The sequence below is a fragment of the Vulpes lagopus genome, chromosome 18 (genome assembly GCF_018345385.1).
Source record: "Vulpes lagopus strain Blue_001 chromosome 18, ASM1834538v1, whole genome shotgun sequence".
Lineage (NCBI taxonomy): Eukaryota > Metazoa > Chordata > Mammalia > Carnivora > Canidae > Vulpes > Vulpes lagopus.
In genome coordinates this window covers 4,680,768-4,708,068 of record NC_054841.1, presented here as the reverse complement: position 1 = coordinate 4,708,068, position 27,301 = coordinate 4,680,768, and the positions used below count along the sequence as shown (strand labels likewise).

At 54.1% G+C, this 27,301-nt stretch overlaps 1 protein-coding gene across 1 annotated transcript in view; it reads right to left on the bottom strand.

Moving 5' to 3' along the window:
- Positions 1 to 322: 322 nt before the first annotated feature.
- The window catches only part of ANKRD60 (ankyrin repeat domain 60), a 34,981-nt gene continuing 8,002 nt past the window's right edge, over positions 323 to 27,301 (bottom strand). The window contains exons 4-7 of the mRNA XM_041733255.1: positions 26,091 to 26,341; positions 1,410 to 1,477; positions 554 to 677; positions 323 to 472 (exon numbers count right to left, since the gene is read on the bottom strand). Of these exons, the coding sequence (XP_041589189.1) occupies positions 323 to 472; positions 554 to 677; positions 1,410 to 1,477; positions 26,091 to 26,341 (593 nt within the window). The remainder of the gene's footprint in view (positions 473 to 553; positions 678 to 1,409; positions 1,478 to 26,090; positions 26,342 to 27,301) is intronic.

Genomic DNA, 27,301 nt, shown 5'->3' with positions numbered 1-27,301 from the left:
ATGGAAAGAGAGGGGCCATTTGCAGCCGGTGCTACTGGGCCTGTGCTGCCGCCACCACCGTCCCCACCCCTGCCCTACTCTGGAACTGGGATCGGGGAGGGCGAAGCATACAGCTGGGCGGAGGGCTCAGCACCTGGGGCTGCTGCTGTGCCCCTCAGCAGGCAGCATGGAAGAGGCCCAGCGCCAGAAGGGACGCTGCAGCGGGTCCAGGTTGCAGGGCAAGCGGGTCAAGAAAATTCCATGGTGACTAGAAAGAGAGAAAGATGCGTGGGACATCTCTGGTGAGCCCCAACGGGAGAGTCATGATGAAGACCTTGAGGCTTTAGATCAAGATTGTGTCCTCTATGGAGAAATAGCCTGGAAGGCTCCTGGCACGTGCCCGCTGCGGGTAGGAACGGAGCACCTGGCCCTGAGACACGGAGGACCGCGTGGCCAGAGCGCCGAGCTGCAGGGCCGCGGGGTGCAGCTCCCACTGCAGGGGCAGATGTGCCCCGGTGAGGGCCGCGTGCTAGGGCAGAGGGCACAGCAGGCCTGCGTGAGCCGATGTCCTGACCACAGCAGCCCCCAGCACAGGGGTAACCGGCCGCCTTCTAGAGGTGCCGTAGGGGTGGCCGGGGGTGTGTCGGCGCCGGCAGGTGTCCTCAGAGCGGCCGCCGTGCTCGCACGCCCGGCTGTCCCTATACGTGCGCAAGGACCACAGCCCCGGCCCGCGGAGGACGTGGGGCCAGGACCCCAGACCCCTCCAGGACGAGCATCTGGGCCACCCCGCCAGGGAAGCGCCTAGGCCTGCAGAGGTGCCAGCCCCAGGGGGGCGGGGGGCGTACCCAGAGAGTACCTGATGGAGGAGGCGATCCTTGGAACTCGGACCTGTCAGAGCTCAGGGCCGATGCCGGGCAGCAGGTGAAGGGAGCAGCCCGCTCAGAAAGTCCTAGAATGTCTTCGGGAAGATAAAATCTATTGAACGATGGATATATCTGCATAGAGAGGAACCTCGGGTAACTGAGAAGCTGAAGGTCAATTAGTACGTTTGAAACCCACACACACATGCACACACATGCACACACGCGCACACACACATGCACACACGCGCACACACACATGCACACACGCACACACACGCACACACACATGCACACACATGCACACACACACACACACACACACACGAAGAAACTAAACCAACGAGGAAAATGGTTGCCAGTAACCCCAGGAAAGACAGAGTGGGACAGGAAGTAAGGGACGTCCTCGTTTGTTCACCCTGTGGCCCAGTCCACCTACAATTTCGTGTTGGAAACACTGACTAGTGATCTACAACCGGAAGGGGGTGGGGTGGGATGGGAAGCAAGCAGGGGGCGCTTGAGGGGTAGAAAGACCCAAATCCTGCTTCCCGGCAAGAAGCCTGTCCTGACACTGACACCTGGAACCGCGTGATCAGGAAACAGCACACCACGCGCATGACTGAGATGCTCGGAAAACGCTGAAGATAAGGGACAAGGGTCGGGAGGGAGTTCCCTGGCCGGGCAAGGGTGATGGATCCTGCCTCCCCCTCCACCCAGCAACCTTTGTGGAAGTATTCTGCTCTAAGTGCAGCAATTTCTTCAATTAAATATAGACTTATAAATAAGACTGTCCCTTTCTGTTCAAAATGACTCTTATTTATTTATTTATTCATGAGAGACACACAGAGAGAGGCAGAGACACAGGCAGAGGGAGAAGCAGGCTCCCCACAGAGAGCCTGATGCAGGATAGATCCCAGGACCCCAGGGTCACACCCTGAGCCCAAGGCAGACACCCAACCACTGAGCCACCCGGATGTCCCCAAAATGTCTCTGTTTAAACCATACCATGCACTCGAACACAAGCTATGCACTCAACAGTTTGTGGCATAAGCAAAGGAATGTTCCATTCGGAGCCCTCTCCCCAGCATGGCTCCAGTGACGGAGAGCAGGTTATGGGATGCTGGGGTCCAGTCCCTCTCTCCCCTCTCTCGCCCCCACTGGTGTTGGGGCCAGGAGCAGGGAGCAGAAGCTGCCCTGTCCCGTGGGACTCAGTCAGGTCCACATCCTGTGCCTGATTCCAGCTGGTGGCATCTTGCCGCACCCCCAACACAGCTCAGTGACCCTCAGAGGTGAAACCCCCAATTTCTCTGCCTGAGCGAGCTCCAGGGCACCATCTCCGCCCCCCCACCCTTGCTCTCGGGAGCACGGAGCACAGAGGGGATGCTGTTCACGCCAGCCTGTTTCTGCCCAGCGCTCTGCCCTCGGCTAGGACCACAGCTGAGTAGACACCGAGGGTGGAGAGAAGTCGGCCTCCCACTTTGCAGACACCCCACCTTCCTGTGCTTAACCTGAGCCTCCCTCTTTTGCTTTGAGGAGGAAAACCTGTCGAGATTGAGTCCCTCAGGAAAGAGGGACCAGGCAGGCATCAGAGCCCTTTACTACGTTTCTCATATAGTCAGGGGCCCTCGCAAATATTTTAGTTTTTAAGATCTTATTTATTTATTTCAGAGAGAGAGAGAGCAAGTGACAGAGAGAGAGAGCAGGAGCATGGGAGGCAGCAGAGGGGGAAGGAGAAGCAGACTCCCCACTGAGCAGGGAGCCTGATGCGGGACTCGATCCCAAGACCCCCGGATCATGACCTGAGCCAAAGGCAGATACTCAACCAACTGAGACCTCCAAGTACCCACAAATATTTTAACAATAAGGCTGTGTTTGAGAAAGACGTTATCTTTAAAAGGAGAAAGTGGGATCTCAATAAATGTTATTTAAAGACAAAGAAACTTCCCTGAAGTTGTCAAGAAGAGAGGAGAAAAAAATAAATTCCATTGAATTGGTCGTTATCATGAAAGCATCTTCACGAAGGCCATTATCGGTTCTCACTGTGAACGAGGGCAGAGGTAGGATTCTGAGATGACCCATGATCCTGCCCCAAGTGTCTACACCCTTATGCTGCCCCTTGTTTGGAAACTGGGCAGGACCCTCAACTTCTCCTACCTGATGGAATAAGGCAAAGGTGAGGGGATGCCACCCCTGTGATTGTTACGCTTGTATGGCAAAGGTGAACGGACGTTGCAGGTATAAGTGACATCCCGAATCAGCTGCTTTGAGTTACTCAAAGGGCAGATTATCCTTTGTGGGCCTCTGACATAGTCCAGGGAGCTAAACTTTCTTTTAAAGGTGAAAGTCTCGGGCAGGCCAGGTGGCTCAGTGGCTTAGCACCACCTTCAGCCCAGGGCATGATCCTGGAGATCCAGGATCGAGTCCCACACTGGGCTCCCTGCATGGAGCCTGCTTCTCCCTCTCTCTCTCTCTCTCTCTCGCTCTCTCTCTCTCATTAATAAATAAATAAAATCTTTAAAAAAATAAAAAATAAAGGTGAAAGTCTCTTAAAATCTTAAAAAAATTAAAAATAAAGGTGAAAGTCTCTTGTTCTCAATCTATCTCTTTCTCTCTGCCTCTGTCTCCCTGTCTCTGTATCTCTCTGTCTCTCTTTCTCTGTCTCTGTCTCTGTCTCTTTGTCCTGCTGACCTCATAGAAGCAAGCCACCATGAATTCTACAACCACAAGGAACTGCATTCTGCCAACAACCTGACAAAGCTGGGAGGCTCTGACCCCACTCAGGTCTCCAGATGAGATCACAGCCCAGCCAGCACTTCATCTCAGCCTCGTAAGATCCACAAAAGAGAAGCCAGCTAAGCTGTGCCAGACTTCTGACCTAAGAACTGTGGGAGAACAAATGGGTGTGGTTTTAAGCCACTACGTTTGTGCTAATTTGTTACACACACAGCAACAGGAAGCAAACATAACGAGCCAATTAAAATCGCTTTAAAATGCAATAACATAAGTGACTGCACTAAGAGATCACCTGCACACCTACAGGAGAAATGTCCTAACCTCACACCCATGTGCCTTATGATGACACGCAGAGTGACAGCCTCGTGGAGGGAGTCTGAAAAGTGCTGTGTTTCTCATCACTCAGCTGAGAATGAAGATGCTGAGCTCTGGAAAATGCTGGATCCTCAAAAGCCCTGGTGATGACAAGGACACTGGAGGAGACCCAGCCGAAGAGTTGGCATAAAATTGATGGATGAAACGTGAGAAAATGAATTTACCATGTTTCCAGAGTAATACTTCGTGTGTTGTGTGACTTTAAACACACACGTTTTACCAGTTAAATAAACATCACAAGTAGGCATTTGACTCCTTCATCCACATCTCAGCCAACGTGCTGTCTGTTCTTAGATTCTGGTGAGAACATGGGGAGAGGCCCCCTCTGCTTCAGGTCCCCATATATTCAGGCATACATGGTGATTGTTGTCAATGATTTCATGGGTGTCGGTTTCCCAAACAGAGGGGGAAGCCACAGCTGGGAAGTAGGGGAGCCGGGACACAAAGCAACTACGTTGGGCCTGAAGACCACCCTTTCCAGACCTTTCTAGACATACATGGAAGGAGGGAAGATGAAGAATCCACATATGACAGGGACATTGAGGTGGCTCTGGGCCCTTCCACTGGAATCACAAGGCCAAGGCCTCCCCGAGACTCCCATAAACCTCCCGAATCAGGTGCTGAGACTCGCCTCTCTTCCCCAGCTCCTCCCTGAAGCTCCCTCACCTCCCAGAGATAACAGCTTGGCTTTCAGCACAATTTCAGTTGTGTTAATGGAAAAAAAATATCCCTGAACGAAGGCTTTTAATGACCAGCCATACATTTCTCATTCCCTAGCCCATAGGGATATGGATCTTGTCCATTTACTGTCCCCACTGATATTTGGGGTAATGTGTCCCAGGAACCTAATTCTCAGACCATAATGGCAGAGAGAACCCATTTGGGGGCCACATTTTGAGTTAATGATATATACTCATTTAGTGTATGGGCAGCTAAAAGCTAAAATGCACGGTGAGGAAATTACTGTCAAATTTTACTTTTCCTCTTTAATTTTGTTTTTTGTTTTAAGCTCCATAGATCATAAGAGCTGTGAAAAGTTTTCAAAGTTTGGTAAAAAGCCACACATCAAGTTTAATTCCCAAAGTAGGTCAACTTAGGAAAAGAAAGAGATGTTGCCACCTTTTTTTTTTTTAATAGGAAAGGATTTATTGAGTAGAGAAATGTAATAGTGGGACACCTGGGTGGCTCAAGTTATGATCCCGGGGTCTTGGGATGGAGCCCCATATCGGGTTTCCAGCTCAACGGGGAGCCTGCTTCCCCCTCCCCCTCTGCCCTCTGCCTCTGCCCCCCACTCATGTTCTCTCTCTCTCTCTCTCTCTCTCAAATAAATGAATAAAATCTTTTTTAAAAATCATTCTTCCTACTCCACATTCTCTCCTTCCAGAGACCACCTCCCTGGCCAGTGGTCCCAGGTATGAAGCAAGGTGAGTCACTCAGGGTACGTGTCCCCCGCCAACATGAAGGGGAGTGGGCCTGAGCCAGGCCAGCCAATCAGAAGGCTCCATCCTGCTGGGCACGTGACTCCTCAGGGGCTTCAGAGAGTTTCTCCTTCCTGAGCCAGGTAAGCTGGGGCTTCCTGCCACCCTGTCCCCAATACACGGAGGGACCCAACTGCAGGAAAAGAGGGACACAAACCTGAAAGCAGACGTTAGTGGAGCTGCAAGAGAAAGAGAGCAATGTCGTGGCACCACACAACTCCCTGGAGCCTCTAAACCCCCTGGCACCCCTGAACTTCTCCAATGTTTGAGCCAACAACGTCCAATGGGGGCCAAAGCCAGTTTGTGTTGATTTTCCACCCATTAAACCCAGAAACGTCCGAGGGATGCAGGGAACTTCTGTCCTTTGCGCCCCTGGCCTGAGGGGCGCAGGTGAGCAGGGGCCACAGGTGTCACACGGGGTGGCCCAGGGAGCTGGTCGCTAGCAGGGATGATGAGCACCCACAGAGGAGAAGTCAGGGCCTCAGGGGTATGTTCCAGTGGGGGGCCCCCCGCTGGGGCACTTGGGGGGTCTTCCCCCAGCAATGACCCACCAGATGCCACAAAGCTCCCGCGCTCCCTGCTTTTGTCCTGTAGGGTTTTCTTTTTTGGAGTTCTAGAGTCATCAGGGAGGCTACGCATGGGGGAAAACAATGTCTTGCCTCTCCCTTGAGAGAAACCCCGGCTGCGTCCTGTCCGGAGATCAACACCCCCCTCGGCCGCAGAAGCCCACGCGTGCAGAGGACACGCCTGGAGCCGAGTGTGGAGGGAGGTGTGCTCGCCCCTGCCTCCAGCCCCAGCAGGGCAGTCCCACATCTCCCAGAAGGACACGTGGACAGGGCACGTGGACAGCTCCCCACCGTCCGCCGCGGCTCCGCCGGCCCCCCCATGCCATCCTGGGGCCCCCACAGCAAACCCCCCAGAGAAGGTCTGCTTCCAAAGGAGCCAGTGGCCAGTGGCCACGGAGGCCTGAAAAAGTGCCCATGGCTTGGGGCAGCAGCCCTGGAGGCTGGCAGCCCCGGCCCAGAACTCCGGTTCTTGGCCAGGTGGATCCCTCGCCTCTAACAGGGAGCTGCTCCTCTAAGGCCTGCTGGACACTGTGCAGAGCTGGCCCCATGGCCTGGGTCCCCGCTCTCCCCCCTTTACTCCAGCCACACCTGGTGTCTCACCAGTGGTCACTAGCAGAGACATGGGCACACACAAGCAGACACACGCATGCACACAGGTAAAACACACAAGCACACACAGACACGTGTGCACATAGAGACATAGACACACACAGACCGTGTGCAAACACGGACATGCATGTGTGTGCACGCACACAAACATACACGGGTTCACAGCTAGGCAGACACACAGAGAGGGCAGCAGTGTGAGAGGAGCCGAGTGTGAGAAGGAAGCAGGGAGGAGGCTCAGATCCGAGCCGAAGAAGGGACACGACGGCCACCGGCACTTGGGGTCGCAGAGGCTCACTGCTGGAGTGGGGGGTGGGGACCCCAGCTTGCGCTAGATCGGGAGTCAGCCCCTCTGTTGGACAAAGTGGGTTCAACTTGGAGTCCGTCCCGAGCCTACTGAGCCTGTAGAGGGTGGAGGTAGCAGTAGCGCCCTCAGGGGTGTGCTGAGCACCCCGTGGGACAGCGTCTGGCTCAGAGCAAGCGAGTGTGGCAGCTGGAAGCCCCAGCGATCCACACGGAGAACAAAATACCGGGTCTGAATCAGAGAGAGAACGGGTGAGCGGCACAGTCACATCAGAAGTGGGGGCCTCCCTCTAAGATGCTGGGCCCGGGCAAGCCCACCGGGGACCAGACTGCACGACGGAAGGGTCAGGGTCCTGTCCTCCCCTCCCCAGCCACCCAGACGGTGACTGCAGTGGCAGCGCCCAGGGACTCCAGCAGAGGGCAGCGACGGCCAACAGATAGACCCGCTCGTGAGCCCGTGTGTGACAACCTGGAATCCCCTAGAAACGTCTGGGCTTTCCTAGGGCCCCAGGCCACCCGGGCACGACTGAGTGTCGCTGGGCCATGGAAGCGGCCCCAGCTGGACCCGCAGGTCGGTGAGAGATGGAAGGCTCGGGCCCACCCGCAGGATTCATTATCCCCATTTACAGGAGGAAAGGGGGGGGGCGGAGGAGGCATCAGACTGAGTGCACCCCCTGGGGAGCAGCCCCGGGGCCCCCTCCTCCGTGAGGGACGAAGGCAGTGGCCACAGGTGCAGACCCTGGACGGCTCCTTCCCCGGGGGGCGGTGGGTGCACCAGGCCGCGGCGCAAGGGGAACGGAGTCCACGTCTCCACGGGCCCGACTCCCTGCACCTGCCCTCCTGAGTCTCCCCGCCCTCCGCCCTCTCTCCAGCCTCCCGGCCCCGACCCCAAGCCCGGACCAAGGTCTGCAGCCCAACCTGGGTGCCTCCTCCCGAATGTCCCAACGGCCTGGTCACCCTCACCCTCCGCGCCCGCCCTCGGTGCCCCTGCTCCCCATCCAGCCCGTCCCCCTTCCCCCCACAGTGTCTCTGCTGCTGGGTCAGTGCAGCTCCCAGGACTGCCAGCCGGGGACCCTTTCCAGGTTGTTCCTTCCGCCCACCAGCACATCATCATAAATATTCACAGATTAACTCAACTGCTTTTCCGCAGAGAAGTTCACTTTCTCTTTGAATCCACAAACTTTCATGTGTTAAATCTCTTAAGTGCAGCTTTACTGAGATGTAATTCGCATACGGGGGACATCACCGGTTTAGGGAGACAATTTAAATGTGTTTAAAGTAGAAGTTCAGGGGCGCCTGGGTGGCTCGGTTGGTTGAGCGCTGACTCTTGCTTTTGGCTCTGGTCCTGATCAGGGGTCCTGAGGCGGAGCACCCTGGAGGGAGCTCGTGGGGAGTCTGCCCGAGATTCTCTCCCTCTGTGCCCCCCTCTCTTGCACGCTCTCTCTGTCTCTCTTTCTCTAAAATAAAATAAAATAAAATAAAATAAAATAAAATAAAATAATCTTTTTTTTTTAAGATTTTATTTATTCATGAGAGACACAGGCAAAGACACAGGCAGAGGGAGAAGCAGGCTCCCTGCGGGGAGCCCAATGCAGGACTCAATCCCAGGACCCCAGGATCGCGCCCTGAGCTGAAGGCAGACGCTCAACCACTGAGCCCCAAAATAAATAAAATCTTCTTTTAAATAATGAACCATACAGTTCAATGGTTTGGGGTGTTTTTTTACAGAATTACTCACCCATTACCATCGTCTCATTCTGAAACATTTTCTTCACCCCAAAAAGAAGCTCCATTCCCATGAGGGGTCACACTCCAGTCCCCCATCCCAAGCAACCAGGGATCTAATTTCTGGTGGATTTGCCTATAACAGACATTTCGTACCGATGAAATCCTACAGTATGTGGCCCTCCGTGGCTGGCTCCTTCCGCTGACCGGCCTGTTTTTGAGGCTCTGTCTTTCAGATACCACCCACGAAGACACCTGTGAGGTGTCAAACCAGCTGAGATTTTTCTACCTTGCTTCGTGCCGCCCCGCTCAGTGAATGAGCTGGACAAGGAACGATAATGACACCGTAAATAGTTCACTTTGACAAGGAGAAGTAAGGGGTGCTCTCAGGAACGTGCCAGGCCAGCGATGAGGAGCAGGCTCGGGGAGGAATCATGAGGCTGCGGGACCAGCCAGGTGGGGCCAGCCAGGTGAAGAGAGGCAGGAAGAGCATCCAGGCAGCAGGAACAGCATGTGCAAAGGGCCTAATGCAGGGAGTAAAAACATGAAGTCCCGGAGGAAAGGAACGTGGCCCAGAACAAGACCCACAAGAAGTGGGTGGGGCATGAAGAGCCTTGAAGCCTTGGGTCTGGAGTCTTGACTTCCTTTGAAGAGCAATGGGAGGTCATGGAAAGTTTGCAACGGAGGAGAGAAGTGGACACAATTTTGCTTTCAGAGACCACTCCGAAGGCTGGGCAGGGAGACAGCGGGGTGAGCTCGGTCGTGGAGTGGGGGGGCAGCTGGGCCACGCGCCTCGGTGACAGGTGGACGCGGGGGTGGGGACGGGCTTGGAGGTGCCGCTCGGACACGGGGCAGGGGTGTGTGGGTCTGGGCACCGTCTGAACAGCACTTGGCATGACTTTTGGCCAGAGAGCAGCTGTGACTTCCAGGCCTCAACCTCACTGCCCAGCACAGCCTGGCCATGAACTCGCACGAGCCCCTCATCAGTCCGTGACGTGTTGCCGGAGCATTTAAGAGGCATCTGGCTCGCTCCTCAGCAAACTGGCACCATCGAAAAATTACGCTCCCCTCCCAGTCAACGCATTAAACTTAAATGTTTTCTGTAACCAGCGCACCCTGTGCCTGCTTTAATTCCCAACTGATTTATCGCCCCCAATTTATTACCAGGCCTCAACTCAATCAATACTGGCTGAGACTCAGCTGGAAGGGGAGTCTGATTTATGCACGCAGACACTCCTGGGGTGATTTGGGATTCCACTCCTGCAGCAGAGCGCCCCCGATCCCCCAGATGGGTTGGCCTCACTGGAGGACACACCAGCCTCGGCATCCAAATGACCAAGCCGAGATCGGCCAGACCCTCTGCAGCCACAGCTACCCTCTCCCTTCTCGAGAGGCCCCACAGTCCTTGCCCCTGACCTGCCTTGGGCTGGCCCTGACCTCGGGACCCCCTGGGAAAGAAAAGTTTCACAAACTACAAAGGCTCTGCGTTAATCTGCACTGAAACAGGCCCTGGGAAGGGGGAAGACATGTGTGCCCTGTGTGAATTGTGTCTTACTGCACTAGGATCAGGGTCTGAGCTAGATCCTTATCTTTCGCTCTGGACGTATAAAAACAGGATGTTGGGGTTTCTTGTTCCCAAGGATTAAGCAAAACTTTTGCTAAAAAAAAAGAAAAGAAAAGAAAAAGATGCCAGAAGGATTTTTTCCTTCCAGAAGGAGGGTCATGGGGTCCGAAACCAAATATAAGAGGTCAGGGTCTTCCCTCTGGAACTTTCTCTGGCAAACGTTCAATAGAATCATATCCGCTGGTTCTAATTCTAAACTTCCTGGAGGAGGAACAGCAGGAGGCCTTGCTCAATCTATAGCCTTTCTCAAAATAAATCACCAGCAGGTCATGGCAGCAGTAATTTTTCAGATATCACTTGCTATCTCTATGTTTTCCCCTCGCCCCTCTCTTTAAGCAGACTTGGAAATGCCATTTAGGCAGGGAGAAAACTTTTTAAAAGCTCAAACCATTCATCTAGCACCACATGCTTTCAGGGACCCACAAGTCACATAAGTGGGTGGCAAGGCTGGGTGGAAGGGGCAGTGAACAGGTACATGCATCCTTTGCCATCAGGCCATGGGAGGACCTCCACGCGCCCCAGGACCACTGGTATCCGGTCAATGGCTCCAATCCCACCCCCAGAGAAGCAGCATCCATGAGGTTGACCAAAGCTCAATTTATAGCAGTCCAACGGATGAGGCTCCCTGAGTCAAAATTCATTTTGCATCAAGGCAATATTTTCTCTTTTGCTTTTTCCCTCATGACACCACCCGCCGCCACACACCCCCCGCCCCCCGCAGTGTGGGAAGTAAGCATTTGGTGCCGCTGCCCCCGAGAAGGAAGGATGCTTCGCAAAGTGCAGGAAAACCAGAGTCAGTTCTCAGTTTTTGAGTCTCAAAGTCTCATCCTTAGAGAAGTGGGGAGCCGTCTGGAAGAGCAGGGCTGGGGGGCATTTCTGGAAAGGAAAATAAGCTTCACAGAAAACTTACCCTCCCACTTCATCCATCCCTGAGATAGGGAAAGTTTCTCCAGAAGGGGGTTATTAGGCAGAAGGGGCCCTCTTTTCAGAAAGAAGCCCCTTGGAAGAGGACAAGCCCCCCCACAAGGACATGGCTTGCCCAGAGTTTCTAAGACACGGGACATGGTCGGCCTCCTGGAGCTGCTGTGGCAAGAAGAAGGAGCAACAGGGGGTGCCAGGGTAACCCAGGATGTCGTGGGAGTAACAGCATGGGGTCCTGATGCTTCCTGGGCCCCAAGTCGCTCCAAATGGTGGGGGAGCCTCTCAATGATCCCCCTGTCCCTGAGAATACAAGGAAAGTGGCCCAGAGACAGCAGGACCAGGCAGGGTCCTGCAAACATCCAAGAGATCATTTAGCAGTCATGTGCATGGAAGAGTCTGAGGGTCAGGCAGGACCACCTGTCTCAGCGCAGCCAGCTGCTCAGCCTGCTGCCTAAGCACGCCACAAATGCCATAGAGCACAGGGGGAAAAAAAGTTGCTCCTCCATCTCATCCCTTTGGAGGACCTGGATCAGACCCCCACCAAGCCTGGTACTGTGGTTCCCTCAGGGCAGTGCTGCCTTTTTGCAAAACGTGATAGAAACCTCTGGAAGAGCAGCGGCGTTCAAATTTGCACACACAAATCTCCTGGGATTTGTTGAAACGCACACGGATTCAGCAGGTCTGGACTGGGGACTGAGATACGCATTTCTAACAAACTCCTGGGAGGGGACTGTGGGGGGACTGCACTGGGAGTAAAGGGTTCAAGGAGGCCTCCGGGGAAGACCTGAGGCCTAGAACGCGTTAGCACGATCACAGAGGTGTGCCCACCCACCAAGACACAAGCGCTGCCTCACTCGGGGCTGCCGGTACATTCTCCACCTGGGAATTAAAGTTCACCGAAAAAGCAGAGAACCCCGGTTTTAAACTGTGAGCCCGGTTCTTAAATTAGATTGTGGCCACGAGTGCACAAGTCTGTAAATTCACTAAAAATCCTTGAATTGTACGCCTAAAACAGTTTTAATTTGGGGTTATGTAAATTATTTCTCAATAAGCCTGTGTGGTTTTTTTTTTTTTAAGTGTGCCACACTCCGGTGGCCAAATTTGAGATTATCAAGCATCTAGAATAAAGTAATAACAACTGTAATTGGTTGAAACACATTGAAGATATAAATATCCAGGCATCCATAATGATTAAGGACTGAGCATTTTTCCCTGCATCTCGGGCTGGAACTGCCTTTTAGGAAAACCAGACAGCTCCAGAGGATGAAAGAAAGTCATTTTTATAGAGGAATGCCAGCTAATGAAATGTAGAAGCAATGACGGAAAGTCACCAATTTGCAACCCCCACGGCAGACCTGTGTCAGTCGGGGGGGTAGGAGTGTGCTGATGGGTGCATAGGGGCGAGGCCACAATGAGATACGACTCCGCACCCACCAGGATGGCTCTGATCACGGCAGACCTCGGTGAGGAAGTGCAAACCCTCACATACCGCTGGCGGGAACGTAACACGGCGCAGCTGCTTGGGGAAACTGTCTAGTGGTTCTTCAGATGATGCACCGCAGAGTTCTCGTGTGACCCAGCAATTCCACTCCAAGGTATATAACTGAGAGAATCGAGAATATTTGTGCACGTAAAAACCTGGACACAGATGTCCATCGCAGCAGTATCCGTAAGGCCCACCGTGTAGGGGGGATGGAACCATCGAAAGATGGATGGAGAAACACAATTTGGTATCTGCATGCAGAGGGACGAACATTCTTCAGCCATAAAAAGGAATAAAGTATTGATCCGTGTGACAGCAAGGACGAGCCTTGAACACATTACGCTGAGTGAAGAACCAGACACGGAAGGTCACATAGGATATGACCTGTTGGTCTGAAATGTCCAGACTCGGGGCACTGGGGTGGCTCATTGGATCATTGTCCAACTCTTGATTCCAGCTCAGGTCATGATCTGAGGGTCTTGGGATCAAGCCCCACATTAGGCTCTGTGCTCAGCATGGAGTCTGCTTCTCTCTCTCTCTCTCTCTCTCTCTCTCTCTCTCTCTCTCTCTCAAATAAATAATAAAATCTGGAATGCCCAGAATAAGTAAACGCATAGCAACAGGAAGATTAGTGGCTGTCAAGGGCTGGGGAGGCTAAGGGGATGAGAAGTAACTGTTTACTGGGTATAGGCATCCTCTGAAAGTGATGAAAACATCCTGGAACCAGATAAAGGTGAAGATTGCATGAGCCTGTGAATGGACTAAAAACCACGGAAGTGTATATACTTTACGTGCATGAATTGCATGTCACATAAGTTATATTTCAATATAGCTACTTTTAAAAAAAAAGTCACGTGGGAGAACAATATTGGGTGATCCCACTTCTATGAAGTACACGCAGCAGTCAAATTCATGGATGCAGAGTAGAATGGTGGGTGCCAAGGCGGGGGGCAGGGGGAATGGGGAGCTAGTGGGGACAGAGCTTCAGTTTGGGAAGATGAGAAAGTTCTGGAGGTGGAAGGTGGTGATGGTTGCACAATAATGTGAATGTGAAAATGGCTAAAATACACAATAATGTGAATGTGAAATGGTTATATGCTAAATTTTAAATTTGTTCCACCTTAATAATAAGAAAGGGAGATAAGGAACGGGATATTCATAGTGTGGGAAAGGATCATCCCCAAATTACCTGTTGGCCCAGAGGAGGAAACATGATGTCTCAATGGAGGGGGGAAGAGCAATTGTCACTCCCTGAACCCCGGGCTCCAACTTCTCACCCTGACGGTGGGACCACCTGCAGGCACGACTTGTGATGCACACGAGGTTGGCCATGGCGTAATCTGGAAAAAATGGTCAACCCGTATACCATCCCAGGGGCGGTCCCACATCTAGCTCGCAGGGAGCGAGGACTCAGGGGAACAGGTTAAAGGACACCACGTGGAAGCCCAGACACACTCAGGACACTGGGCTGGCCCTGTCTATGGGCCCGTGCCACCAACCTAGAGGGCGGGGTTAAAAAGGACTTGAGATGACCATCAGGGCCAGTGGCTAAAGAAAGGGAACCCGGCGTGGAACAGCCAGCTGGGGGTCGGGGGGGTGGGATTCGGGTTCAGTCTGACCACAGATGCCCCCGTCAGCCGGAACACAGCCCCCAGAGGCGCCCACATCCAATCCCTGAACCTGCGATGAGTCCTTGCATGTGAGGTCACTCTGCAGGGGCGAACCCTGAGAGGGGAAGTCACCCGGGCCAAAGTGATCATAGGCTCCTGGTGAGGGGCCACGTGAGAGCGGGGGGCAGGGAGAGGCCGGGGGGGTGCAAGCTGGGGTGTGCGGGCACCACCAGAAGCTGGACAACGCGAGGAAGTGGACTGGCCACGAGAGCCTCCAGGAGGAGCAGCCCTGCTGACCCCTCGCTTCAGCCCAAGGTCACACCCGTTGGGAGCTTCTGACCCCCAGAAAGGAAAGACGAGAAACTGGTGCTGTTTTGAGCCACTCGTCACTACAGTCACTTGTGGCCACTACAGCGGCGGCAAGAAACCGACCCAGACGCTGCGGGCTCGTCTGCTCCCTGTCGGGGTGTCACACGGCACCGCGCTGAGCGGAAGATACCCTCGTCCTGAGGACGTACAGACACCAGGGGTTAGGGGTGAGCCCATTTCTCTGGCAAAACCTCCCTACAGAGGAAGCAGACAGAGCCGAAGCGAGTAGCTATCTCCGGGCCTGCTTGTTCTAGAATATCATTCTTGCATGCTTCAACTTTTCCATAATAAAAAGGTTACGAAAGTCTCACTGCAGGACAGGTGTCACCAGCTTTGGGGATTTGGGCCTGGGCAGTGAGGGGGCGGGGGAGCCACGGACCGATCGGCCTACAGAAGAGGCAATGAGCCCCAGTCCATCCGGGCCAGCCCTCATCCCGGGCCCCCCGAAGGCCTCCCCGGGCCGGGGCCCCACCTCCTCGGGCGCTCCTCGCCCGTCCGTCAAACCTCCCAAAGGAGTCGTCCTCACTCTCAGACTTCCACTCCTCGGAAGGGAGTCCACGCAGTCCCCCACGTGCCACCGAAGCTGGCCTTGTCGGGGACGGTCGTGTTGCCACCTTGGTTGGCGTCTCCCCACCCCTAGTGGCTGGATGTCTCAGCGGCTTTTGGCTCTGCAGACGGCGCCCTCCGCCCTCCCGAGCACCTGCTCTCCAGCCCCGGTGCTCTCCCCCATCAGGCCCCTCAGCTCGGTGCTGGCCCGCCTCTCCCAGCCACCCGAAGTCCTCCCCCTGGGAGTTTCCTCCAGGGTCCACCCGCTTGCTGACAGCCACCAGCCACACGTGTCCGCCGGTGCCTCTCCTGTGAGCCCCAGCCACAGGTGCCCAACATCCCACCCGTCCCCGGGGTGAGTGGTAGGCACCCCAAGCAGAACCCCTGGGGTGAGCGGGGTAGCGGGCCCTCAAAAGACACGTCCACCTAGAACCTGTGAATGTGAACTTGTTTAGAGAAAGGGCCTTTACAGGTGTGATGAAGGGTTTGGAAACGAGATTCCTGGAACAGAGTGGCCCTAATCCAATGACAAGTCCTTAGAAGAGAAGGGGGGGCAGACAGGTGCACAAAATGAAGTCCTGCAAAGACTGGGGTGACATGGCCACACGCTGAGGGACACCTGGAACCACCAGAAGCTGGAAGGGGCAGGAAAGAGCCTCCAGAAGGAGCTCAGGCCTGTGGGTGCCTCAACTTGAGACTTCTGGCCTCCGGAGCTGGGAGAGCCACCAGGTCCACAGCCGCCACCAGAAACCAATACACGGGTGGACCCCGAGGCGCCCCTCACGTTCACGATGAATCTTGGCCTTCCTCGGCTCTTCCCGTCTTGGACAACGGCACCACCACCCACTTGCCTGCTCTGACCTGGGTCCCTGACCGTCGCTTCACCCCCATTCCCAGCTCCTGTCTCCTGCATCCGTCATCACCACCTGGCCCAGCCACCGACCTCTGTCACCTGGACACCAGCAAGAACCTCTAGCACGACCTATTGGCTTCCGCTCTTGCCTCCCGCAGACCGTTGTCTTAAATCAGTGAGGTAGTTCACATCTCGCCCCCTCCTAAACCTTCAGTCACTCCCCGTTGATCTTGGGACAAAATCCAGACCAGGGCCCCCATGAGAGAGCTCAATACTGGTCCCAACTCTTCACCTGTCTCAGCATCCAGACCCTGCCATGGCCTCCTCCTCAGGGGTGAGGTTAACTCCTTGGCCACTTGACTTGCTGATTCAATGGTTGCTGCCAGGAGTGGCCGCGTGGTGGCTCTGAGCTCTACCTCCAAGGAGCCCCCCCGACTCCACCTGCCTTCATGTGCCTCTGCCAATGCCCTGCCAAGCTGCTGGTCCCCAGAGGGTGAGAGGCCTGCAAGGCAGAGCTGGCCGGCCAAGCCCAGGCCAGAGCAATGCCCCCCCGGCTGCTACCCTACTGGCCTGTGAGCCGGCCTCGGTCACCGGCTGGCTCTGCCACTGAGTCCTGAGTGACTCTACAGCATGGTGGTGGCAACGGCTGACTGGTACCGCCTCAGAGGCACCACCCGACCTGGCTCGGGCCAACTTTCTGCCCCCATCTCACCCTTATTGCTCTCGTTGGTGACTATGCTCTCATGTTCATGGTTTCTGGAAGGTTCTAAGCCTGCCCAGATTTAATTCCTCCCCCAAATTTCAGCTTGCATTTCACCTCCTCCGAACAGCCACCCTGGTCACCGCGTCCATCTGAAGATGTCCTCACAGCCACTCCCGGCCACGTTGTTCTATGGATTCTCTTCCTAGCACAACCCAAATGCCACGCTGGTTGGATCACTGTCCCAAAACAGCAGCTCATGACACAGGGACAGACCGGCCTGCCACCGTTTCTCAGAATGTTGAATTGGATGTGTCCTGTTTTCTTGGAATTTCAGCTGAAGCCCGCGGCTGAAGACAATAAGTGATACATCCCCCGTCTTCTGAAGAGAGGCGCTTATTCAGATAACACCTGTACTTGCTGAGAGCCCAAGCCACTTCTGAGACTCACACCCTACTCCAAAGAAAATAACAAGCTCCTATTTTCTAGAAGGTTAGAAACTCAATGCAGGGAGCAAAGATTTCTTTGGAGCAAATTGTCATCTTACGGGGGCTCTGGGCCTCGCCCCACTCTCCCCACCACCGAAAGCCAAGTGAAGAACATCTAGAGACGCCTTCACAGGGACTGAGGGGGCCTGACATCTCGACTCCCCCACCCAGGGGGATGCTTGCCAAGCCGATTCCGGATCAGGCCCCTGGGAGCAGCCCCTACTTCAAGAATCCCATAGGAAAGGGACAAGGGCTATTTCCCCAAGGGTCAAGTGCACACACAGGAGGCAGTAAGGGGGCAGGTCCCATCCTGAAACCTCCTCCGACTGAAGAGTCTCACCTGCCCGTGCAACACCCAGAGGCTAGGTGGTGGACAGTCAGAGGGAGGAGGTGGGCTTTATGAGGTCAGCAGGGGATCACCATTGTGAGAGTCCCAAGGGGGGGTCCTCCAAACACTTCCCCGGTGCCTGGTAACCCCCACAGAGGGCCTTTGGCAGCCAGGGGAGAGCCACATGTAGCCCCTCTCCTGCACCCTGTGGCCCGGGCCCATCTTGGAGACCTCAAAGAAAGCTGGGCAGTGGGGGTGTGGGGGAAACCGTGGACAGGCGTGGGGACAGAATGTGAAAGCACGCAGCCCCCGGCCCCCAGCACAGTCCCCACGAGCCCAGCTCAGCCCTGAGCCAGAGGAGGGGGCTTCGGTGGAGGAACGGTTGCAGTTTCTATCTGGGCCAGGCCGGGCTTTTAAAGATTTGCACAAGACAACTGTTGATTAACAGCAGAAAAAGGCCGAATGCTCTGGCGAATACCCAAGCGGGGAGGGGACGTCAACAGGGTAGGTGTGCAAGGCCCCCCAAGCCACTCCCCGTGACTCCATCAGAGAGGCCTAGAGCCTAGAGGAACCTTCTAGCATGTGAAGTTCCATCACCGAGTCTGTCAGACGCCCAGGTGGGCAGCACGTCAGACCTCTCCGCTGGTCGCTGGCACGTGCATCCGTCTCAAGGCCACTGCCCCACGCTGCAGGGCACCAACCCGTCTCTTTTCAAAGCACGCAGCTTTGCTACCCAAGCCTCTGTGTCGGCGGGGCAGAAGTGACAGCCCTTTACAAGGAGCAAATGAGATACTTTATAGCTCTGGCAATACCAGATCCGAAAAAAAAAAAAAAAAATACCAGATCCGATCTGTGTTTTTCCTGATTTAAGTATAATCCCGATACCCTGTGTGAGATGAGCCAAGGATGAAATCTACTGCAGTTTGCTACAAGGTGGAGATAAATCATAAAGTTCTTTGAAGGTGGAATTTGGTTAAAAAATAACTCTGATGTGAGCTCATTTCAAGCTCAGCCCTTCTCTGCAGATTGTGGCTTATACTTTGCTCCAGGGGTGCTGGGGGTGCAGAATAAAGTTCAGGACCCTGAGTTTCAACGCATCTAAATGAGGAGAACCCCGTCCTGCTTTCCCGTTGCAGCCCCTCCTGGGGGATAGAGACGTCATTTAAACCGATCATTAGAACTGCGAGGAAGGTCCTGGACTCCTCCTCCCTTTTGGGGGTTAAAAGAAAAATGGAATTTATCTCCAGTGCTGGCTGGTTCTTATCCCTGACCCCCTAGACTGTAATTCGTGAGGCCCTGGAGGAAGGATCTTTGAACCTGGAGGACCATATTCCTTTCTGAACTCTTGTATTACTAACTTGATGTGAAAAGTACTATCTACATAAAGTTAGGGTTTTTAAAAAAAAATTTCGATACTAGACTAAGATCCAGTCTAAAAGAAGAGTGGAAAGTCCTTAGGGCACAATGGTCTCAAGAGAGAAGAGAAAATCAAGGAGGGCCACAGGCTCTACAATCTGGGGCCCGGAGGTCTGGGTCTGGATCTGGACGCGGCTGGCGCTGGAAGGCCATCTGTGGTCTCACTGCGACACCTGGTGGCCGCCCGCCCGCCCACCTGAGGCAGCGGCGCCCAGCAGCGCCACCTGGCGTGAGCATCCCGCCCGCGCTGGGAGGCTGGGGAGGGTTCAGGACACCCCCACCCAGGGGCCTGTCCTGTGGTCGCTGGGGCTCCAGCAGGAGAGGTGCCCTGCAGTTTGATTGCCTAAGGGGGACTGCCCCCCCCCCCGCCTCCCGCACGGCCGGCTGGTGCCAGCCCCGGGCCCGTCCCGGCTGCGCTCTGGGCGAGCACTTCTGCGACTCTCTCAACATGAGTGCCAGTATTTCCTGGGGGTCTCGGCGAGGTGACTGAGGTCGTAGCCACCAGGCAGCCTGGTTCACCCCTAGAGAAGCAGCATGGCCGGGGGTCAGGCAACTTAACACCGCCAGGCGCGTCTTAACACCAGGGTCTCTAAGGTCAGGCATTCTTCACTTTGCCATGTACGCGCTGCGTGACCCTGGGCAGGTTGCTGACTTCTCTGTTTCCTCAGTGAAAAATGGGCAGGGCCTAGAACTGCTCAGTGCCACTCAGCCCCAGCATCTCGGCTGTTTGTCAGAAATCTCGGGCGCCGCCCCTAACCTGCTGAATGCAGGACCTCCGGGAGGTGGAGGCCAGACACCTGTGGTTCTTCGCAGGCCCTCCCTGTGGCTGATGCTGAAGGTTGAAAACCTCTGACTTTCAGGATGGTTGAAAGCCCTCATGAGATAATGCATGCCCACTGTCTGGAATGGGGTAAGCGCTCCAGAATGATTATTAGACTTCTCGAACTTTGGAGAGCTCATGTGGGGGTTTCTCTTTCCTCTGTTTTTTTTTTTTTTTCTGTATTTTTTTTAATAACAAATGTAACACGTGCTGTTAAACATGGAATTACCACGTGATGGGATGCCTGGGTGGCTCAGCGGTTGAGCACCTGCCTTAGGCCCAAGGCGTGATCCTGGGGTCCTGGGATCGAGTCCCGCATCGGGCTCCCTGCATGGAGCCTGCTTCTCTCTCTGCCTGTGTCTCTGCCTCTCTCTCTCTCTGTGTGTGTGTCTCTCATGAATAAATAATAAAATCTTTAATTAAAGGGATCCCTGGGTGGCGCAGCGGTTCGGCGCGTGCCTTTGGCCCAGGGCGCGATCCTGGAGACCCGGGATCGAATCCCACATCGGGCTCCCGGTGCATGGAGCCTGCTTCTCCCTCTGCCTGTGTGTCTCTGCCTCTCTCTCTCTCTCTCTCTGTGACTATCATAAATAAATAATAATTTAAAAAAACTTATATTTTAAAAAAAATCTTTAATTAAAAAGAAAGGAATTACCAAGTGACCCAGCAGTTCTCCTTTCAGATGTATACCCAGGAGAAGTGAAAACAGGATCTCAAGCAAATCCTTACACACTCACGTTTATAGCACCATTACCCACAACAGTCAAAAGCTGGGCGGGGCACCCGGGTGGCTCCGTAGGATAAGCATCTGCCTTCCGCTCAGGTCATGATCCCTGGGTCCTGGGATCCAGCCCCAGATCAGGCTCCCTGCTCAGCGGGGAGCCTGCTTCTCCCTCCCCCTCTCCCCTCCCCCTTGCTCATGCTCTCTCTCTCAAATAAATAAATAAAATCTAAAAAAAAATAAATAAATAAAAACATGGAAACAATCCAGATGCCCATCGACCACTCAAGGGATAAAAATAGAATATTATCCAGCCACAGAAAGGAATGCAGAGTGGTTCGAGCTCTGGTGTTGATGAACCCCAGAAAGCATTGTGCTAAGAAGGCAGATACACATGACTCTATATGAAATATCGAGAATGGGTGCATAGAGACAGAAAGTAGGTTGGTGATTGTCTAGGGTAGAGGGGACGGGCGTCAGGGCGTGGGGAGAAGGGAAGACAGTTGATGGGTCCAGTGTTCCTCTGTAGGGTGATGGAATGTTCTAGAACTTGATACCGGTGATGGTTGCCCAAAAGTGCAAATGTTCAAAGCATCGTTAACGAGGAATTTCACAGATGCGTGTTTTACCATAGTGAAAAGAGCGACACCGGCCGTGACCACTTGCAGACGTATAAAGCAACTCTGCTGCCCTCAAGCAGGCGATGCTAAGAGCGGGAGATCTTTGACACCATTATTTTTGCTCAAATAAACTTCTATGCACATTTATTGGATTTGCCTCCTTTTCAGAATTGTAACTCGATGATCTCATACGCATCTCCTGGGCGACTTGCTGTTTTTCACTTCAGGACACGTCCCGGTCCTCATGGCCGGCCCTTGGCCTCTGCACACAAATCAAGTCATTTCTTAATTGCTGCGAAATATGCCACCAGCCGCCTCACTGGTGGGCATTTGGAGCGTCTCCAGGCACTCGCCGCCAGAACATTCGCAGGCAGGCCAGGCCAGCTCATTATGTTCTGGGGGTTTGGACTTTGCAGGATGGGGGCACGAAAGTGGGGTCGCTGAGCAGAGGCCCCAACACGGTGGTCACTGGCAGTGGGGTCCGAATCCCACGGGGACGCCGGGACCCTCGAGACCCCCCTGCCCGCTCGCGGGCACCTGCACATCACGGCACCAGAGCTCAGCAGCTTTTCTCATTCTTCCGATTGCAAAGCGACGATGCCCATCGACCAAAGGGTGGAAGGTGACACCGTCTCGATACACTGGTGGGATCTGATGGGGGGGGGGTGACTTCATTACAAGGCCCGGATTTGGGGACCCCCGGGGCAGGGGCTCTGCAGGTCCTTTCCAGCTGTGAGGGGAGCTGGGAATGCCCCCCACGGAGCACGTGCGTGTGCCGACATGCACACGGTGCAGGTGATTTCAGGGGTTCAGGCGGAAAAGCCCATGTGCGAGCCCCCGTCGCCGAGCCCTGCTCTTGAGTCTCCGGCGTGGCGCAGACTGCAGCATCCCTGACATTTCCAGGGAACACAAACAGCGGCGTGTTTCTAAATGTTAATGGGTTTCTCTGCCCTCTGCTGGATGCTCGCGTCGTCAGGGCGGCCCTGCGGAGGCTGAGCCCAGCGCCTGGAAATTTCCTAGAGCCTTTTTTTCTTTTTTTTTTCCTCCTGCGCAACTGGCCCTGCAGTGTTCAATTCCGAACGACTTTTCTGGAAGTTGCTGAGGAAGCCCTGTACTTAATACCAAAATCAGCAAGTTTCAGGGAAATTATTTATCTCCCACTTTGGGAATTATTAGTTCTGGATGGAGACTCTTATTGTATAAGGTTTGCTGAAAATTGATGAGGCTATCTGGAAACCGGGAGCGTATTGATTCCCAGCGAGTAAACATTTTAAGCAAATTAAGTGGTGCTAGTAATAATAATAATAATGGGCACTATTTTTCAAGTGTCTGCTCTGTGCCAGGCATTTAATCCCTCCAGGGATGACAGGGGCAGGTTTTATTACCCGAATGTTACAGACGAAGACTTTGAGAGATGCAATTGCTTGGCCCCACGCCGCACGGCCGGTGGCCAAGGAAAGTTCTACACCCAACCTGCCACACTTGGAGCGGTTAGGGCCACACGGACTAGGCTTCGGGCCCTGAGCGCTGGGCCACTCGGTCCTCTCATCTCCAAAACAGCAGCAGGTTCATACGGAGACAACGAGGACTCATGATGGGCAAAGAAACCAAGGGCCCTGGGAGGTGACAGTGTGCTCCAGGGTCACACCTTTGCTAGGAGTGGAGAAAGGAATAGAATCCTGGCCCACAAAAATACCGAAAACAGGACAATGGTTTTCAATCCCTCTCGCCTGCAAAAGCCGGCCCTGTGTTAAAGGGGAGATGAGAGAGGGTGGGGAAGGAGCCCAAGGCCCACCAGCACCAGACAGACTTCTCCTTGCTGGAATCAGGACTCAGAGCCATGTGCACAGGGAGTGTGTCTCACTGTCACTGAAAGCCATCTCTGGGCTATGGAGAAAGTCCCCCAAGTTGCCACCAGGGGGAATGCCCTTCCGCTCTCCGGAAAGCACTGGTCGGTAAATGCTCCTCGGGTGAGGGAAGTACCTGGGGCCAAGATGCAGGGAGGACTGAGGGGCAGTCACGGCACCCACCCCCGCCCAGGTCCTGGAGGATCCTGGACACCAGGCCCAGAGACCGGATGCAGAGTAAAATTCAGCATCTCTGTCCGGCTGAGACGACGGGAGCAGCAAGGGGAGCCGGAGGCTGCAGGTCTGGGAGGCTGGGTCAGCCGAGCTGGGCCCGGGGGAGATGTTCGAGCTGCCCTCTGAACCCCACAGTGTATGACCTCTTCCCGACTGGTACTGCACTGACTTCTAGAAAAAATCTGAGGCAACGTACAATTAAACATGTGTATAAGGAAGGGCGGCTCATGATAGCTCACGCAGGGAAAGGCAGGGGCAAGGCAGGGCTGGCGCTCCCATCCGAGCACCCGGGCAGGCAAGGTGAACGGGGCTGCGTGGCCTGCAGAGCAGGCATTATCTGCTTGTATGAGCAGCCCCCCAGCTCCCTGCTCTCCAGGCTGACACGGGGAGATATGAGATACGGAGAACACAGCCAGGAATTATACCCAGAAAGCTAACCAGAGCCCCCCCCCCCCGCCTCCCGCCCCAAGACACAGCCCATCCTGTGCTGGCAGTGAGGCCCACCTGGGCAACCACGGGCCACAGGGATTCACACTGAGGCCCATCCCCAGTGCCTTGGCCTAAAAGGATTTCAGGGTCCCACAAAAATGTTTGAAAGTAAGGGGGGGTACTTGGCGGGATGAGCACTGGGTATTATGCTAAATGTCGGCAAATTGAACTCCAATAAAAAAAAATAATAATAATAATACAAAAAAAAAAGAAAGTGACCCCACAAAATTTTTTTCTGTTGGCTCCTCCAAAAATAAAATGCTTAATCAAATATCCGCAAAATGTAACATGATTATGACCAATTGCAAATCAACTCTTTTTTGGCTATGGATATGTTTTATTCAGTATGTGGTGCAAGTTTATTTGAATATAATAGAAAGTTTATTAAAGCTGTCCATAAAGGAGAGCCCCCAGGACCCACAGGAGTGGATGAATGACCCTGCCAGAGACTGAGCAAAATGTCAGCCATAGAGTCTGGAATTTGCCCCTTTTCTGGCCAAGTGTTTAATTGGATTGGGGGCATATGGAGATACAGTGCTTGCCTCCAAAGTTTTGGGGACAAGTGTCAGGCAGTTGGCTCTCCTAACAACAAAGACAGCAGAGCAAAGCTGCTGGCAAACACATGACTTTGAGTAATGCCACTTGTTAAGTTAAAAGGGTGCCCGAGTCGCCCTGCCAACACACCTCATTAGCTAAATGAATTGACCCAATGGATGGGGTTATTTAATATCTGTCTACTGACTTTGGAGAATGTCTGCCAAAAACAAGATCTCAGTTTTGACATAGTTGATGCTGAGCTATATTTTTTTCTGACTATTATTTGTCAAACAGATTGCTGAGCTGGGTACAGCCACGTCTACCGAGTGTAAAGCCACATCATCAACACGGATCTTCCTTGTTATGACAGCAGGAAATGCAGCCAATTAATTTAAAAGCCGAATCCAGTTATCGGGATGTATGTGGGAAAGAAGGGCGGCCGGGATACGGTGCTGTTTCCCATCACTTTAAAGACAGAACTTCCACAGTCGAGAGACCATTGTCACACAGATCCCAGAGGTCGCATCAGATTATAGGGCCCTAGAGAAACATCTGAAACTGCGGGGTGGGAGTGTGGATGGTACCTGTCACCCAGCAAGACCCGTGGCCGTTTTCCGAGCCGCAAACGTCCCAGGAGGTGGGAGTTGTTTCTGCCACTTTTCCTCAGTGACATGGGGTAGAGTTTGGCAATAGGAGGCAGTCCCACAGGTGGGCCTCAAATCGGCTACCCCTTCTGTACCATGCCGCGACTTTTTAAAAATCCAAGCCAACACTTAAAAAATCAGAATGTGTCCTATCCAAAAGCTCTAGAAAAATCTAGCAGCCTTTGGCTCACGGTTCGGCTGGAGCTGATTCATGGTGCCGCCGTCAGACAGGGGTGTGCATGTCAGCCGGCCCTGCTCCCCACCTTCCCCTCGGGCTCCCACCCCAGATTGGGCACAGGCCAGGCTGGGCCCCCGCAGGTCCGCAGCCCTTGTGAGGCCCAGAGCCTAGAACTAAGCATAGGAGGGATGATGGCGTTGCCATGGTTCTAGGAGGGAAGGAAAACGCTGGAGGAAGTGGGGTGCCGTGGCGGGGGGGTGGTGCTTGGACCACTGGGGATGGGACCAAAGGAAAGAAGGTGCCAGCTCTGATTCTCTCCTCTACGAGCCCCTCCTCATTCTCTACACGGCCTCCTCCAAACCCAACGGCAACCGATCACCTTTCACGAAGACTAATAAGGCCCCCTGTGGGCGACGTGCCTGGAGAACCGAGCCCTCTGCTCTTTGCCCCTCCTCCCCACACCCCGGTCCCAGCAGCAGGCCCCTCAGAGGTGGCTCAGGAAAACTTCTGGAACATCCCAGGCCGCCGTTCCTGAGTTCTACAAACTGAAATTCACAGCCCACCCCGCACGCGACCTCCCGACATTGGCCAGCACGTGTTCTGGGCCACGGCCACAGCGCCGTCCTCATCGTTGCTATTACTTCTGTTATGCTGATGCATTAGATGGTCTCCGGACGCCAGAGAAGGTAATTGGCTCCCATCACCCCAAGAGCGTTATCGGATACAATGTGCAAATAGCTTAAAATTAACGGCTGGCAGCAGAGCCCTGCTCGGGCCGTAATGGATTCCGGAACGAACACAAACCCACCTACTGCCATCAACACCCTCCCCAAGTCATTTGCAAGCAGGACAGATAATTCGGTATCTGATTCAGATTAATTGCCATGTTTTCTGGGCTTCCTGCTCACCAAGGGCCACCGTGCGTGAATTTGAACTCCGAAAAGTTTCCCGAGTCCGCTTCGAGGGGCCGAAGTTCCCAGTGGGAGTTAGACTGGGCTCTGCTTGGAGCCAAACCCAGACTTTGCCCTGAGAAAAACCTGGTTCTTGATCAAGTTCTTTGGGTCCTTTGTCCCCAACCTTGACATCCAGTAGAAGAGGAACATGCGCCGCTCACTGAGCTTGCGGTTCATGCGCCGGGCGATGGACATGGGGGTCTCCCCCCGGGCATCCTTTTCATGTATGGAGGCTCCGTAATCGAGCAGGTGGTTTATACAGTCCAAACGGCCCATGGCTGCAGCCACATGCAGGGCCGTCCTGCCCATGGGGGTTTTGCTGAGACAGTTGGCTCCTGTAAGACAAGATAGCTGGCTGAGGGAGGGTCACGCTCCTGGCCTGGCAAGAGCCTCGCCTCCAGAATCACGAACAGGAACAGAAGCTTGGGACGGGGGAGGCCATAAAAAAGAATGCTTGGGAGGATTAATTACTGCCCCAACCCGAGCACCGAGCGTAAGGGAGGCATCGCCGCAGGGTCCCAGCACCCAGCACTGCCTTGCCTCCACTCTGCCCACAGCACGCTCCTGCTCAAACCCCATTTCTGACATCCACTACCCTCAGGGTCATTTTCTGGGTTGTTACTGCCCTATCTCACCCTCTCCCTGCCGCCCCCGCCCACCGTGCTCTTCCTCCCCTCCGTCCATGCTCCAATTATACCAGGCTTCTACCTTTATCCCTCAAATACACCTGCTCCCTCATCCTGCCCCAGGCCTTTTGCACATGCTGCTCCCTCTGCTAACAACACTGTCACCCCTTTCTGCCCCCTCCCCACCCCTGGCTAACTCTTTCCTTCTTTATCTTCCATTCACTTCCTCAGGAAAGCCTTCCTGAGCTCCCCTCCCCATGAATCACCCCCGTATATGCTCAGTAGACATTCTGCATCTTCAGAACATGCCATGCACGATTGACCATGGAATTAATTATTTGTAATAATTTGCTGACTTCCCTTCATAAACTCCACGAAGGCAGAAAACACACTTGTTTTGATCACTGCTGTTTTCATCCCCAGCACGTAGCGCGAGGCCTGGAGAAGACAGGCACTGGGGAAATGACAGACGACGGGCAGCCTGACTCATGGACAGATTTCACTTCGATTGAATTCCTCACTGCCTCCCGCAGATGGATGGGCTAATGACAGGTGTCCAATATGGACTTGTTGAATTGAATCAAATTCTAGGTAACAAATATCATGACACAGAAAACAAGGCAATTCAATTACAAGCAGCTGACATTTCTGTAGCCAGTTTTTATGAGC